The sequence below is a fragment of the Fusarium phalaenopsidis genome (assembly GCF_050370095.1).
Source record: "Fusarium phalaenopsidis strain FUZ10S chromosome Unknown contig_32286, whole genome shotgun sequence".
Taxonomy (NCBI): Eukaryota; Fungi; Ascomycota; class Sordariomycetes; order Hypocreales; family Nectriaceae; genus Fusarium; species Fusarium phalaenopsidis.
This window is the reverse complement of record NW_028145413.1, coordinates 3166963-3183197: the sequence shown is the minus strand read 5'-3', so window position 1 is coordinate 3183197 and position 16235 is coordinate 3166963. Positions and strand designations below refer to the sequence as shown.

At 53.2% G+C, this 16235-nt stretch overlaps 6 protein-coding genes across 6 annotated transcripts; 2 read left to right on the top strand and 4 right to left on the bottom strand.

Moving 5' to 3' along the window:
* Positions 1-1023: 1023 nt before the first annotated feature.
* Positions 1024-2175, bottom strand: LRP88_03269 (uncharacterized protein; the record flags this gene model as incomplete). Its single annotated transcript, XM_083239896.1, has 1 exon — positions 1024-2175. The coding sequence occupies one exon, from the start codon at positions 2173-2175 to the stop codon at positions 1024-1026; it is 1152 nt and encodes a 383-aa protein (XP_083105026.1).
* A 1313-nt stretch (positions 2176-3488) lies between these two features.
* On the bottom strand, positions 3489-5897 carry LRP88_03268 (5-methyltetrahydropteroyltriglutamate-homocysteine S-methyltransferase; the record flags this gene model as incomplete). Its single annotated transcript, XM_083239895.1, has 3 exons — positions 3489-5558; positions 5616-5773; positions 5825-5897. The coding sequence occupies 3 exons, from the start codon at positions 5895-5897 to the stop codon at positions 3489-3491; spliced, it is 2301 nt and encodes a 766-aa protein (XP_083105025.1).
* A 2019-nt stretch (positions 5898-7916) lies between these two features.
* On the top strand, positions 7917-10009 carry LRP88_03267 (uncharacterized protein; the record flags this gene model as incomplete). The annotated part of the gene is made up of 3 exons (XM_083239894.1): positions 7917-9318; positions 9368-9723; positions 9947-10009. 3 exons carry the CDS (start codon positions 7917-7919, stop codon positions 10007-10009), a joined length of 1821 nt encoding a protein of 606 aa, XP_083105024.1.
* Positions 10010-11569: 1560 nt separating this feature from the next.
* Positions 11570-13487, bottom strand: LRP88_03266 (major facilitator superfamily domain-containing protein; the record flags this gene model as incomplete). Its single annotated transcript, XM_083239893.1, has 4 exons — positions 11570-12604; positions 12675-13088; positions 13149-13321; positions 13439-13487. The coding sequence occupies 4 exons, from the start codon at positions 13485-13487 to the stop codon at positions 11570-11572; spliced, it is 1671 nt and encodes a 556-aa protein (XP_083105023.1).
* Positions 13488-14324: 837 nt separating this feature from the next.
* LRP88_03265 (tubulin-binding prefolding complex subunit GIM3) lies at positions 14325-14920 on the bottom strand (the record flags this gene model as incomplete). The annotated part of the gene is made up of 4 exons (XM_083239892.1): positions 14325-14517; positions 14572-14639; positions 14710-14838; positions 14894-14920. 4 exons carry the CDS (start codon positions 14918-14920, stop codon positions 14325-14327), a joined length of 417 nt encoding a protein of 138 aa, XP_083105022.1.
* A 369-nt stretch (positions 14921-15289) lies between these two features.
* Positions 15290-15690, top strand: LRP88_03264 (uncharacterized protein; the record flags this gene model as incomplete). The annotated part of the gene is made up of 4 exons (XM_083239891.1): positions 15290-15385; positions 15443-15474; positions 15530-15611; positions 15664-15690. 4 exons carry the CDS (start codon positions 15290-15292, stop codon positions 15688-15690), a joined length of 237 nt encoding a protein of 78 aa, XP_083105021.1.
* Between the last annotated feature and the right edge of the window lie 545 nt (positions 15691-16235).

Here is a 16235-nt window from a genome sequence, read left to right as displayed (position 1 = left end):
GTTGTAGTGTGTGCTGATGAGGAGAAGAAGTTGGTGAAAGTTGGGAGAGGTCAGGGGTATTTAGACTTTTCCCAGACGGGAGAGCTCCTGTTTGGCTCTGGCCGAAGAAACAAAATTGATGGATTCTTCTGTATTGTGTGCTGGTGTTGGCACTCGCTGTTGTGATTGTTCTGCTTGCAAGTAGACTTGTTGTATCAGCAAGCAACGGCCGTTGGGGGATCAAAGCATCCATAACTAACAATCAGTAGCTTGTGCTGATACGCAAAATGCCAGCGTTTCTGCCCCAGGGCTTGTTTCCGGGACGGTTTCCCTTATTCGTTGTCTGAGAACACGCCTTGGCTGGCGACAACGAACAACAGATTGAAACGACGGCGATTGTAAGGGAGGCTTGTATTTGGAAACACTCCTGGCTTTGTGTCCAGAGAAAAATGGATACGTAGAAACAAGGCCAGTTTGATGAGCACATCTGGGATCATCAAACTGATTCAGTTAGAAGACTTTGCTGGCTTGTCGATGTTTCCCTGACTGAGAACTTCGCTCTGTGACCAAACAGAAAAGTCTGTGACGTGGTCTGGCCGCTGTAGAGTGAGAGGTGTCTCATAGGCTATCCTTTAAACTAGAAGGCTGCTTAAATTTCAAGAAAGTTGTCGATCAAGTTTGTCAAGGTGACATCCTGGAGCCTAGACAAAGGAGTGTGGGATAGTCGGAGACGTCGGATGCAACTGCACATCTCCATACTATACCGACGTATTTTACAAATTTGATTCATACTCCTACAAAAGCTTCAGGAAACTACATGTCATGATCGTGAATTATGTTGGGTATTCTAGATGTACTCGTTTCTCGTCCAAACCTCTATTTATCTCAGACGCACGCTCAGCCCCTCGCCATGAATAGCCTGTTGGTTGTATATCCTAACAATACAACCAATTCAATGCCCATATCGACAGGCCAAAGTCGTCATAGACACTAAATCGAGCCATGTTCTGGGTTACAGGCGTTTCCTGTAGTTTCCAAATACGCTCATTTGCGTAGACATTTCAGCAGAGGAGCAATTCTTGACTTCTTGCTCAGGCCAACTCGGTAGACTGGCTTGTTGAGGATTGCCGATAGTCCTCGAGAGGGAGTCGTAGTCTTACTTACGACTGCTGGCTTCTCCTCTTTCTCTTCCTTTCTTGGTGTTGTTGTATCTTCTAGAGGCTTAGAAATCTCGTCCTCGCTGGGATCGACCTTGTTCATGGAGGTTGGTCTGGATTCCTGCAACACAGACTTGTCTTCTCGGCTATCCATGGCCTCTTTGCTCTCCTCTTCCTGCTCATCGTCGACCTTGACCTCCTCGACTTGATGATGTGCTTCAAACTTCGCCGCAGATCGCTTAGTGACCTTGGTGGAAGGAACTGCATCATTAACTGACGGCTGCTCGACTTGTGGGCTTGCTTCCTTCGCTTCTGTTGCAGGTTGGTCTGCCTTTCGTGGCCTGCCTCGTTTCTTCTTTGGCTTCGTGACTGGTGTCACTTCTGGTTGATCCGCCGGTTGAGTTTCTTCTGCGGCTGCCTTTTTCTTTGGTCGCCCTCTCGGCTTCTTTGCTTTGGCGGAGGGTTTCGTGGCTGGTTCCGGGGGAAGCTTTGCCGGAGGTTCTACCAGGGGCTCTGCTGGAGGCTCCAGGTGTTGCGGCTCGTTGTCGACTGTCCTCGTCTCCTTCACAGGTGGCAATTCCGGTTGGTCGACCCTGGCCGGCTCTGGCACCTCATCAACCACCGGCTCAGCCGGGCTCTCACGTCTCTGACGCTCTCGCTGTCTCGGCTGCTTTTCCCTCGGCGGTGACTCGCCCCCAGCAATGACGTCGGGTGACGAATCCCATCTCAGCCCAACAGACTGCCCAGTAGCCATCCTCAGTGGGTCCATTATACTCGAGGGCATCGGGGCCGTGCTGGGCATTGGAGCAGTGCTCATCAGGCAGGTTCCGTTGCTCCGAGGTGTGTTGACATTGGTTGCTTCGTCGCTTGAACCTATGTTCTGGATATTGAACTGATAAATCGGGGGCAATGGCTGATTTAGGCTGTCGCTGGATGGCATATGTACACTCTCGTACTCCATCTTTTGAGTTTCAGTCAAGGGCTTTGGGGCGATGTAGAAGGAAACATCGTCCATGACCGGTAGCGTGGGCGGAAGCATGCTGGGCGTTGGCTCTGGCTGTGATTCTCGTCCTTCATTGTCGTTGGTGAAGGGGATGGTGACCAGATCGACTTCATTAGATCCTTGAAGAGATGTTTCTGGATATTCCACCTTCCTTCGCTTTCTCCTCCCTGATGGCGAGATCTCGAGCCCGTTATGGACTGGCTCTGGATTCCTCCCAGACTTTGTGTTTAGCAAGTCCCATGTGGTTTTTGAAGTTGACCCCAGGGTCTGCTGTGGCTCTCGGCGCTTAATGCGAATCTTCGTTTTCGGGCGTCTCTGCCCAACTTCAGGAGAGCTTGGGACATCCCAGGGATCATCCATAACGGCCGTGGGTGCCTTCTTCCTCCCTGGTGTTGACGCCTGTGTCCATTCATCCGGTGTGTTTCCATACAGGGCTTTTTGCCCTTTTGTGGCTGTACGGTCTGTGACAGAGACGAGCGACGATGGTTCAACCAGTCCTGTTATGGTGCGCTTGAAAGGTGCTGGTGCTGTCATTTCTGAGCTTGAGAGTCGATCCTGGTCATAAGATTGGGTCGTCCCTTCTGGAACATAAGTTCGAGCGGCATCATTCTGCTCGTCGTAAATATTCCGGAAGAAGGACGGGTCTGTTGATGTTGTCGCGCGGCTTACACGCCCTGAAGAATGACTCGTCGCAGCCTCAGCTCCAGCAGGAGAGATTGGCCCCCTTGGACTTCGTGGTGGGGAATAACCATGGTCATCGTCATCATCAGAGTCTAGGATGACGATGGGAGGCATCCTGGCGAGCGTCACACCAAGGTGCTGATTGCGTGTGTCAATTGTATTCTTTCCCTGAGAGACGAGGCGAGCGTGTTGTGACGTGGGGCCTCCTGACACGCGTGAGCACGTGACCTCTCATGTTTGACATGATGGCCGCCAGCAACACCACAAGTCGACAACGTCAAGATACACATGAGACAATTCACTTTGCAAAAGACACTAAGATCGCAGTAAAGCGTGTTGGCAAAAAGTTTTCATAATCATGAAAAATAGGTCAATTTGTTGATTTTAGACCTCCATCTGCTCCCAATTGGGAGGGTATATGCAAATGTTGAATGCTCGCCAAACCATCCGTCCCATTCCCAATATCATTCCGTATCCGTAGGTTAACTTTTGGGATTCCACAAACACTACTGGTCTTTTTTGACCAGCCCCAAACGCCGATGTTGAAATCGTAGCTGATCCGCAGATTCAGCCTCCACAAAAAAGCACACTCCTTATTAACACAATCATCATCATCACCGTACGCCACCGTCCCCTTCAACCCTCAAGCACACAGCACGGGTTGATATTTACTGGGCGTACTTGGCGCGGAAGAACTTAGCGGCGTTAACCATGTTGCTAAGAGCCTCCTTGGTCTCCTTCCACTGGCGGGTCTTGAGACCGCAGTCAGGGTCGATCCAGAGCTGCTCAGGCTTGAGGAACTGGAGCATCTCCTCGATGCGGTCCTTGATCTCCTGCTCGCTGGGGACACGAGGGGAGTGGATGTCGTAGACACCAGGGCCGATGTGGCGGGGGTAGGCAGAGTCGACGAAGACTCGGAGGAGCTTGGCGTCAGACTTGCTGTTCTCGATGGACAGAACATCGGCATCGAGGGCAGCGATGGCGTGGAAGAAGTCCTGGAACTCAGAGTAGCAGAAGTGGGAGTGGATCTGAGTGGAGTCCTCGACACCAGTGGTGGACAGGCGGAAAGCCTTGACAGCCCACTTAAGGTAGGCGTCACGCTCCTCACCGGAGCGGAGAGGGAGACCCTCACGGAGAGCGGGCTCATCGACCTGGATGACGTCGACACCGGCCTTCTCAAGGTCGACGACCTCATCACGGAGGGCAAGAGCAAGCTGCTCAGCCTGGACGGACTGGTGGACGTCGTCACGGGGGAAAGACCATCGGAGGCAGGTGACGGGACCAGTGAGCATACCCTTCATGGGCTTGCTGGAGACAGTAACGGCGTACTTGGACTCCTTGACGGTCATGGGGGCAGGGCGGGAGATGTCACCGACAATGATGGGAGGTCGGACGCATCGGGAGCCGTAAGACTGAACCCAAGCGTGGGTGGTGAAGGTGTAACCATCCAGGCGCTCACCGAAGAACTGGACCATGTCGTTTCGCTCGGGCTCACCGTGGACGAAGACATCAAGGCCAAGCTCCTCCTGGATCTTGATGTTCTCATCAATCTCCTTCTCGATGAAGCGGTCGTACTCCTCAAGGGTGATCTCACCCTTGGTGAACTTGTTTCGCTGGACACGGATCTCCTTGGTCTGGGGGAAGGAGCCGATGGTGGTGGTGGGGAAGAGAGGGAGGTTCAGCTTCTTCTGCTGCTGGCTGATACGGGCAGGGAACTCGCTCTTGCGGTTGTAGTCCTGCTCGGTGATCTTGGACTGGCGGTCCTTGACCTGGGGGTTGTTGGTTCGGGGAGAGGTGGCACGAGCCTGGATAGACTTGGCGTTGGCCTCAAGCTGCTCACGGACGGCAGCAGGGCCCTCAGTAACGGCCTTGGCGATAAGGGCAATCTCGGAAGCCTTCTCAGTGGCGAAAGAGAACCAGTCGGCAACCTCGGGGTCCAGCTTCTTCTCGCTGGCAAGAGTGTGAGGGGTGTGGAGGAGGGAGGAGGAGGTGGCGGCAATGACGCGGTCCTTGCCGAGCTTCTGGATGGCAGTCTCGACAATCTCGATGGCGCGCTTCAGGTTGGTCTTCCAGATGTTGCGGCCGTCGACGACACCAGCAGAGAGGACAGTCTTGGGGCCGAGGGCACCGAGGACGGTCTCGAGCTGCTCGGGGTTGCGGACAAGGTCGATGTGGACACCATAGACCTCCTTGGGGAGGAGGTCAAGGTTGTGGACGATGTCACCGAAGTAGGTGGTGAAGACGAGCTTGGGGATCTTGTCACCCAGGCTGGCGAACTTCTCATAGGCGGGCTTGAAGGCAGCCTTGGTCTTGGCGGGGAGATCGAAGACGAGGACGGGCTCATCGATCTGGACAGTCTCGGCACCAGCCTCCTTGAGCTGGGTAAGGAGCTGCTCGTAGACGGGCAGAAGCTTCTCGAGGAGGTCGATGGGGTCGACAGACTGACCACGGTCGGCCTTGCCGAGGTGGAGGAATGAGACGGGACCAACGAGGACGGGGCGGGTGGGGATGCCAGCCTCCTTGGCCTCCTTGAACTCGTTGACAGCCTTGGGGCTGGCAGTGAGAGTGAAGGTCTGGTTGTCCTGGAGGGTAGGCTTCACGTAGTGGTAGTTGGAGTCGAACCACTTGACCATCTCCAGAGAGGGGACATCAACGCCCTCCTTCTGGTGGCCACGGCCCATGGCGAAGTACTGGTCAATGGGGTCGAGGCCATCCTTGGTGTATCGCTCGGGAACGGCCTGAGAGGTGGGGTCAGCACATGCTTACGACATGAGATTGTTATGAGGTGAACATACACCAAAGTCCTGGATCTGGTGAAGGACCTGGTCGTAGAGGGCGAAGTCGTTGCTGGGGATGACGTCGACACCGGCATCCTGCTGGATCTTCCAGTGGGCAAGACGGAGGCGCTTGGCCTCAGCGAGGAGATCAGCCTGGGAGATCTTTCCACCCCAGTCTAAGCTTTGTTAGCGGTGAGGCCTGGACAGGTATTTTTCAGGAGACTGACAAGCTTCGGTGGCCTTCTTCAGGTCACGGTTGACACCCATACGGGGGAAACCGAGGATCGCGGACTGAACCATCTTGGCGGTTTATCCGTACTCTGGATGATTCTTTTGGTTTGGAAGATGCTATTGTAGAAGTTAGAAGCAGAGTTTTCGTCAGAGAGCGTGGGGAGCACGGAGCAGGCGGGGAGAAGGGCGGGGTGAGGGGCAGTCGACTCATAAGAGCTGGAGGGGAGCTTGAAGGAGGGAGCTTGACGTACAGATTGGTTCAGAGCCCTTGCCTGTACCAAATTGGATCAATTGAGAGATCCTTTTCGAGAGAGAACAGAGGGCAAAGAGAGGATGAAGAAGAAAAAAAGAAGAAGAGAAGGAGGGAAGGAGGGGAGGTAGAAAAATGTTTTTGAGACGAAAATCTCAGGCAGGGAGACCAGGCCGAAAGCGGGGGAGGGGTAAAAAAAGTGATGGATTGGCTGCTCATTGGCACCACCTTAGACACAGACACACAGGGAAGCTTCAAAGTTCTGATCTTCAGGCTTTTGAAGTACGTACCCTCTATCCTAGCGACAGCAACACCTCAATCTGCGCAATCTCACGTATTCGCACAACAGGCGTGCCGTGGTTGGTTGGCCGGGGATGGCGGTTGCCGGTGTGGATGTCCAGGGCCTCTCAGGCGGCTCGCGGGCTGTCGGCGACGCTAATGGAGGGGCAGTTTGCAGCAGCTCTGCAGCTTTTTGCAAGGGTTTGCACCGTTTTCGCAGGGCGAACGGGGCGGGGCCAGCAGGCGTCCGCGAAGGCGTGCTTGGTCTCGGCTCCCGAGGGTCAATCACCTCATCAATCCAAGCCCTTTTCTCTCCATTGAGACGCCGTAGAGCAAGCTAAGGATCTGGGACCAAATTTTACGCCGCCGTAGATCGGCCTTTGCACCCACTCTTTGCCACTTGTTGTCTGATCGGCCGTTCTTTGCTCCCCACTAAGAGTCCATCTCATCGTCTCCTGCCATCGCGTGCCGCTGGGCGTGCCACGTGCCCCATCATTGTCCCTCTGTGCTTGCTGTAACGAGTGTTTGAACCTAGGGTCTATGTAACTGTAGCTACCGGGCAATATCGGGCTCAATCGGCCATTCTATCGGGCTTCTCTCGATGTTCGGTTGAGAGGCTTAGCCCTTACGTGAGACATCATGACTCCATGGATCCATGTCTGAGTTTACCAACCCCTCCCGCCATGAATTGTTGGGAAGGGGAGGCTGCGGACGCGAATCATGTAAGGCGATAACCATAATCGGAATTCACCTTGATTTTGAGGCCCTTCACCTTGATTCGTGGCACTTTTGACCTAGACATCTAATTCGGCAAGGTTCCGTCTTTAGGATTATGAGCTATGTCTCTTCAAGGTGAAAACTTCGCGTACGAGCATGATTGGATTGCGATTGCTACTTGACTACGTAGCAAACTGCCGCCATTTCTCAATTGCCAATTCGATGATCATCATAACCCCTAAATTGCTTTCGTGACGGCTACAATGCCTTCCAGTAGCTGCTCCAATTAAGCATTGAGGAGCAATGGGCGGAAATCAAACCCTGCATCAAATGCCTAAGGACTCGTGAATGGATGTTACAAAACAGAAACGAACTGGGCGAGACGACGACCAATTAACATCGATCTAATACAACTGGATCAATGGGAGGACAAGACGATATCAAAATGCAAGATGTGGGATTGTGCCTTCCTTCCTTGCCTCTTATCATGCTTTCGGTAGAGCAAGGCAAGAGGCAACTACATGCACGAGGCATGGCACGAATGCCCTCATAGGGAAGGAACAACCTGAGATGGGAGAGGCCAGACATGACTGCCCCAGCAGACTTCCAGGCTTCCCGTCATCTGTTTGAGTGTCCACTGACCCTTGAATTCCTCGTCCTTCAACCTTCGAACGTCTTTCTTGATCTTCTTCATCTCCATTCTGGCCGTACTCGTTCTTGGCCCTTCGCGGGCGTATGAAACCAATGCTTTCTTGGAACACCATCATTCATCCTCGACCTTCCTTTGTGGCTTCCCCCGGACAAACCCAATGACACTCTTTTGCTGTTGCAAGCCCCATCGCATGACCCCAGGAACATCATCATCATCTCCTCCCCAAGATGTAGCCCTTCAGCCGATTCCCTCTCCAACCTCACCTACTGTGCAGGGACAAGCAGACTCGGAGCTGAGGTACCAACCTTCACTGATTGGGTTGTCCGATGCTCCATGGGCGATGCCAAATCATCAAGGCTCCTATGACAATGGTTCCATTATCCATCACCCCCTCGACGACGATTCCGACAGCGATCAGGATCAATCCCATGCAGCCAAGAAGGGAGGCTGTGCTTTTGACGCCGTGCGGAACAGGCTCATTCGAACCATGTCTCACGACTCGAGTACCAAGAACCCATCCCTTACTTCTCTTGGCAATAGCGACGAGGAGATTGCACGACGAGCCGAGTTGAGGCGTCTCATGCGTCAGAGAATCCAGGATGAGCTGCAAACAGAACAACCAGACGACGACATGGAAAACAAGCCTGCGCATGGCATTCGCTGCATAGCATCCATAGTCAACCTCGGCTTACCAAGTGCTGGACCTCGAGACGCCATTGAATTCGCCGTCAATAAATCTCCCTCCCTCGATGCCCGAGTACCACGGTCTGGCAAAGATCAATCTCACGAAAGAGATGTGCCAGAGTCGCAAAACGCCACGGATGACCAAAAGAAAATGTCATTGGATCGAAATAATCCGACGGAAGACGACAACAAGGCTGAGAACGACGGTGATAAAAGTGATGGAGCTGATCTTGCCACCAACCTCCTATCGCAAACACCTCGGTCCGGACAAATAGATCAAGCCCATTCTCAGAAGTCTTTCCAGTTGTCTAATAGTGCCACTCGTCTTGATCGCATTTTGGGCCCTGACAATAGCTTCAATAGTCGCCATGCTTCTTCTTCCGCCGATGGCCACTCGGCTCTTGGAGTGTGGCTGATTGCTCAGGGCCTTCGTTCACGAGACAACTCGACCCTTCATTTTGACGATGACGAAGAGGAAGAAGCAACTGGAGGTGGTATCGATAGCTCTCAGGTTGTAAACCAGTCTGGACCTGCGGAAACAGCGAAGAAAGAACCGACCTCCGGCTCCCAGAACATCCTCTTGAAGGAAGACACGTTACCAGCCAACCAAGTGTCTGTGGCCACTGGTGCACTTGACAGGGCGAAACCAAGTGGTGACCTCGATTCAGAACGATGCAAGGTGAATCCTTATCCCGAGATCGGCTCTCGACGCACTGGACACACTTCTTCACCTCTTTCCGGAGAACGAACTGGAGCTCCGACGGTGGCAACAACTCGCAACTCTCTTGTCGATAACTCATCATCATGTTATCCATCCAAGTTTCAGCCAAGCCCTGCTCGCTCTCGACAGAATTTGTATAGCCTAGATCTCAAAGAACTCGAAGGTATGGAACTGTCCCCCTTCAAGTGTGAGTTCTTAGTCACCCATTACACTATGTCAATTAACACGGTGATCAGGGCAGCCCAAATCTTCTCAGGACCAAGAAAGTGCCAAGAAGCAACAGAACTCGAGCAACGACGATCAGCCTCAAAGCAAAGAAATTGGCGTTGATCATTGCTGCCAGGGCCCAAATTCCACCCAGGCCGCTCCCGACACAACATCACGGTCACAATCAGAGTGTGCGAGTTTTCTCCAACGTGAGGCCGAACTTGGAACGATTGAGAGACGATTTGGCGACTTACTCAGTCGAAAAAAGTCCAAGAGTCAGTATACGAGCCGGTTCCGCGAAGAGTTCAACGAGCCCTCTCTTGGACAACCTGTTCGCAAGTCCTTCATGAGCAAGATTCATCTCACCGTCCCAATCCGGTTCAAGGTAAGTTCTCAAAGCCTCGGTGATCACGACGAAGGAGATATGCTTGGCCTCTCACGAGAGCGAAGTCCTACGCCTGGTTTTCCAGAGACGACTATCGGCCACAAAAAAGGAGCAAGCGGTAGACGAAAGAAGCTGTCGAATCTGAGCATCCGGTCCCATATGAGCCCACTATCATCGGAGATCTTCCAAAAGCCACATGTGGAACGTCAGGAAAGCGCTACAGACTTGTGGCAACGTGCCATCAGGCTCGAGGCAGAAGAACGGCACAGCGGCAGCAATCGCTTAAGCACGCCCAATCCGGACCATCAACGAAGTGCGTCATCTAACCGATCATTGAGAGTGACGAGCACACCGCAGAAAAGAGTCAGCAAGGGGTCTCTTTCGACAGAGAATACCCAGAGAGAAATATCCCAGCTAACTCCAACAACTGATGAAGTGTCTGGTGAGCACAATTCCAAATGGCTCATTCAAAGATGGGTTGCTCAAATGCGACCTGGGACTCCTCACACGACTGAGGGTGCTAAGAGCTTGGTGTCTCTAAATTTGGAGAGTCCTCCAAAATCGTGGGCGAGGTTTCCATCATACAACAGAGAAGAGAGAAACAAGAATGCCTCAGCCAAGGATAATGTCCATCCACGAGATTTTGCAATCAAGCTTGTCTCATCAGAGGGCCAGGTTTATTAGGCCACTGATTTGGTCCCTGGCGAAGAGAAGCAACGTGCTCAGACACTGCCACGTTCCTTTTCCGCGAGACTTGGGCAAGTGGTAAAGTCGAAGATTGTCAAACTGATGCCCTCGAGACATTTTCAACCAGAAAAGGGGCATGTGCCTGCGAAAGGGCGAGTTAGCTCACAAACAGCTCATCTGGAGTACCCGGAACTCGAAATCCAACCCACAGAGTCAGGATATGAAGAGCTTCGGGTGCTAGAGAGGGAAATCAATAACATGAAAGGCGAGAATATGTTGTCAACACCCGAGGGTGAAGCGTCAAGACCACGATCCACGAAGAGTTTGGGTGACCGGATATCTGCTTTGATGCACGAGGCAGCCATGGAGGAGCATCATGACCATGGTGATAAATCGGCCTTGGGCGAAACCCTTGCTACACCTGTCACACCCAGTCTACTTCAAGAGAGTATAGTGGCAACAGATGTGTTTCATACGCCGGAAAGCCGCCTCTCTTACGCCAATAGCAGTCAGCAGGGAAAGTCAGGTTCAGATACAGGGTCGGCAGAAATCAGAGGGCACGAGGCACTCAGGGCATTCATTGAGACAGATCAACGTGCGCATCGTTCAAGATCGATAACCTGGGCAGGAAGGCCTCTGACTGAACTCACGCGAAAGCAGCGACGCTCTGACGGCGCAACCGGCAGTTTATATCAGAACGAACCGAAGAGTATCAGTATGCGGCCTCACAGCAGATGAGAAACAGTGCGAATCAAAAGTGGATAGGCATGGCGTTATGGAATTGCGAAAGGAAGTTGGTAAAGACATTAATTCTGTAGGTATTCAAGGCGATGCTTGTAACTAAGTAACTACTTACGCATTTTATATCCAAACATCGAATGATATACCTGGCTTCGCACACTCTATGGAGACCTTGCTTTTGTTTCGTGACATTGTGTCGTAAAAAAATGGGTGTTGAGCAACACACATATCCCGCCACAGGCACCTCAGACCTAACGAGCAATGGGAGCCCTGGCCAATTGATGAATCCTACAAACCGTGGTGTGGGCATCAAGGGACAGTGAGCTAGAGTCAGTAGTCAGTATGGGCACCAAGAGGCTGGGAGGAAAGGGTGCGGTCTGGGAACCACCAGGCGACTCTGAACAAGGCCAAGACCACTTTAGACGTATTCCTTCTCCTTCTCGTCCTCCTTGTCCCTCAACTCAATACGCTCCAGCCGAGCCCTCGCCTCGTCCTCCTTGCGCTGCATCTCCTCCTTTCGTTCACGCAACGCAATGCAGAAGCGAGAGCGGGCACGAATGCTGGGACCCTTCCAGATGAAGACGAATGGAATGATACACATTAGGGCACTGAGACCTCCAAGAAGGGAACATGCACCGGGAATTTCAAGGCGACGGAACATGGGGGTTGTGGCCAGGGGTAGGACAACTGCGAAGAGGGAGCGGCAGGTAGAAGCAGCGGCATTGGCGGAAGCGGCGAAGATCTCGTAGGCGTCTGTGAGATAGTTGAGCATGGCCATAAAGATGAGCATGAAACCCATGCCAAAAGGGATGCCAGCCAGCATAGGTGCGATAAAGGAAACTCCTTCGCGGGCGGACCAGCCGAGCCAGAAGAGAGAGATGACGAAGAGGGGGCCACCGAGGCAGGCCAGGGGAAGACGACGGTATTCTTCACGCTGAACCCAGGGGGCATTGCGGGCTGTAGCACGGGCTAGGGCGTTATCCCAGGCCCAGAAGATGGGCAGAGTCACGGCTGCACCGCCAAAGATGGGGAGATAGGCGAGGCCTGTGACACCGGGCGAGAGGCCGTACACGTCTTGGAAGATGATGGGGAATGCCTGGAAGGACATGTAGAAGATGGTGTAGACGAGGGAAAGGTAGGCACAGGTGGTAGTGACAATGGGCTCAAAGATGAACATGCGAAGGGGTCGGGTAAGAACCACAGTGAGAAGCTGCCTGAGGTCTGTTGACTCGAGATCGCGAGGGGCAATGGCCCTAGAAGCTGGGTCTTCCTTGCGGATCTTGCGGGCACGGCGAGACAGGAGGATGGGTCCGTACGTCTCGGGGAGAAAAGCGATGAGGGCGAGGGTCACACCAGCGACGATGAGGGCAATCCAGAAGACCCATCGCCAGCCAATGCTAGGACCAGCGAATCCAGAGATGATGGGAGAAAGAATAGGACCTCCGGTTGTACACTATTATCTCGAATTAGTTTGGGTTCTTCAATCAGGTATTGGCAAGTCATGATGACGTTGGGCAACTCACCACCATGAATATGGCAAAGGCTCTCCCTCTCGTCCGGGGGTCATTATACACATCCGCCAGGATACCAGCGACAATAGCAATGGGCGAGCTCGCGAAGGCACCGCAGAAGAAGCGAAAGATGAGCAGAGCAGGCCAATTGGGGGCGAGGGCGCAAGCCATGGTGAAGACGGTAAACAGGCCAAACGTCGCAAAGCTCAAGTCCCTCCGGCCGAAATGCTCACTCAAAGGGCCCCAGATGATGGGACCAAAGACGTAGCCGATGAGGTAGACCGAGATGGGCAGGACTTTCCCGGCTTGGGATGTGATGCCAAAGTCCTCGACGATGTTGGGGATGGCTAAGCTAGGCAGGGCAGAGCCCATGGTGGAGTTGATAACTAGCACAGCAGTGTAGAAGAGGACCAGGTTCTTCTTCGACTACAAAGACGGAATCATCGTCAGCGGAGTAACTACTATACTAGATCCAAAGTCACATACCTTTGACCAGTTGTATGGGTTCTCGGGGTCGTCTAACTCCCAATTGACGAGAACCTCGTTTGTACGGCTTCGAGTTCGCGAGCGAATGTTGTGAAGGGCACCGATGCCTCGATCTGCCGCCTCTTCTTCATAGCGGGATTGAGCTTCGATCTCTTCCAGACGGTTGATCCTATCTGAGAAAGTACTGCTTCTTCTCCGACCCCCTGGTGGTGCGTAAGCTCACGATCCAAGACGGCACAAGGCATTGCTAATCAAGGCACAGAAAATGTACAGCAGTGGCGTTTACTCACGGTATGGGGACGGGTCCCGCATCGTCTCGCCGGATTCACTCGAAGGCATGTTGTTTGTATGAGCTCAAGATACAGTCAAGTCACTGAGGTTATTCACACAAGACACGGGTCAATTGGAGAAACAGAGTGGCAACAGGTAGTTATCCGAGGATGCAAAAAAAAGGAAGCATGTTGGCCCAGCACGCAAAGCGGAGCAATGTCCTCTGACTCTTTGAGTGTTCCCATGACGGTCAGTTCATCAACACAAGGGCGTTCAACCCCGCCCAAAAGCCGGGGATAAGACGGCTCCGGCCCACGATTGGCTATTTCGCAGTCCGGAGCCGGGCCTCAAAATATGGGGGGCGGTTCGGATGGGCGTGGGATGGCGCCGCCTTCGGGGGGGCGAGTGTGTGTGTGGGAGAGCATTGCTCTGCGGGAGACCATCGTGGAGGAGGGAGGATGCTACCCGAGGTGAGTTGCCTATCCCGGACCGTCAATCGGATATCGATCGCAGCCCAGTTCGCGTTAGCGCGGAGAGCATCGAGATTGCATGACGAATCGCGGCAAAGGTGATGGATAGACCGCTTTATCCACGAGATTCGCCTTTGGTTCGTTTTTTCGGCCGACATGGTTTTTGCTTGCGGACCGGCAGTGAGAGCCGGAAAGGTGACAGAACACTAGGCCCAGGCAGTTGCTCTGCCATGCCGACCCTGGTAGAGGCGTCCATCGGAATTAGAGACCGACTTTGAGGCCCGTTTTGGGGGCGTCACGAGATCTGCTGTCAAAGGTTGTCCAGGCTGCTGCATTTCATAATGAACTAAGGATAAGAGTTCACCCGGTGTTGGCTTGGCATGGATTTTGCCTTCTCTCGTTTTGAGGGGGGTATCAAGAGCTTCAAGTTTCTTGTTCAGGTCTCTAGGTTGATTTGCTTTCCGAATCTGGCATACAGCTCGACCTTGAGCTTGGTCATGTCCTCGCGGATGGACGAAAGCTTCTCCTCCAGCTCTGTCGACTCCTCCTCGAGCTTCTCTGTGGCTTCCTCGAGCATCTCCTGAGCCTGCTCTAGGGAGACGTGGTAGAAGGCATCGCCGATTTTGTACCTGTGGCGGTGGTTAGCCGGTGTTTATGGAGAGAGACGGGAAGGGCATCTGTACTGGATCTTTTCGTCCTCGTCGGCAAGTTCGAGTTCTGTGGACAAGTCGTCGAGTTCCTCCTTTTCCTTCTTCAGAGGGATCAGTATTTGTCCAAGAAGGTTGTATAATTCGTTGGGCAGGTAGCCCCAGCAGACGTACGTTCTTTGCGCCCAGCTCCTCCTCCAAGACAATCTCACGCTGGTGTAGCCGGCTGAATCGGTTGATCTTGTCCTGATCCTCTCGTCGCACCTCGACTTCGTCGGTCGTCTCCTCGTCCGCCTTGGACAGCTAGACAGCGGTTAGACATGCTCATGCTCAGAATGATCTACCGGAGAGTACTCACCATGCGGCGCTGCATTATTGAGGCCATGTTGGGCAACTGAGGCGTGTCTGTTGTACGGATATCGAGCTTGTGATCTTGCGCCCACAGCTCGAATGCCACCAGAGTCCAAGGTGGGTTACAGTGCGGGGATAAGGCACCTGGGCTGACACTGTACACCTGAGCCCCTCCTCAGGTTCCTTCCACACTGAAATTGCCCTGAGCGGGTCAGGCTGAGGGTGTGAAGCTCCCAGGTACGTATCTCGAGCTCGGGCGCTGCCGATTGGTCAGCTCCGCACTCAAGGCACCAGGTGAGGTCAGAGAGCCGCCAGGCTGAAAACACGCCTTGTCAACATCCAATTGCGGGGACAGCTCAAGCGTGTAAACAAGTCGACCAGCTTCATCATCAGCATCGTCACCATGGCGCTCGGAAAGAAGCCATACCCCAAGGCGACAGTGAAGAAGATCATCAAGGCGCATTCTAATCACAATATCAAAAAGAATGCCGACGTCACGGTGCGTGTGGATAGGCTCGCGGTCGCAACATGTCATGCTAATGTTTACATGCTACAGATCTTCCTCGACTATGTCCTGTTCATGGAAACGTACGACTTCGAGACCATACATCGACAGAAAGAATACTAACGATCATGATAACAGCCTAGTCAAGGAAGCGGCGATTCAATCGAAGCAATCAGGCGAGCGAGGACTGTCTGCGCGAAGCGTCAAGAAGGTGACGAGAGTATGTGCCACGCGATACTTCTCCTCCAACACAAACTGACGGTTCCATCCAGGACACCTTGACAAAGTTCAAGGGCTGAAAGAGACAACTCACTTTGAACCACGACATATGCGATCAAGATCGGATGACAACGGGGGCCGATGATGTTAACTGGGTCAAAGAGCCGCGTCGCGACGAGCCTGCGCCACCACGACGGCATACTTGCTGGACACTTACAATAGAGTCTATGGCGCGACACAATACGTCCAAGGAGGACCAGGACATTGGCTCCAGATGCGCTGCACCCTCTAAAAAGGGGCTCGTCGCAAAGAGGAGACAGATGGAGTGCATTGGCTGAGCACGAGACCAGCTGAATCCAATGCGACTTGGCGGGTTAGTGGGGCAGTTTGCCATGATGATGGATGGATGGCAACTGGAACAATGGAACCCCTTGAACCAAAGGGACGGGAGGATACGTAGTTGTCGCAAAGGCGAAGAATGCGAGCACACGGCGACAGAAATGAATCAATACAAAGCATGCCAATTGAACCATTGTTGGATTGTGTCTCGATGACTCCATCCATTCTTCTTGCTGCTTCTAGAAGAGTGGCCAGTGTCGCTCAGAGACCATGCAGGGGGTTGCCG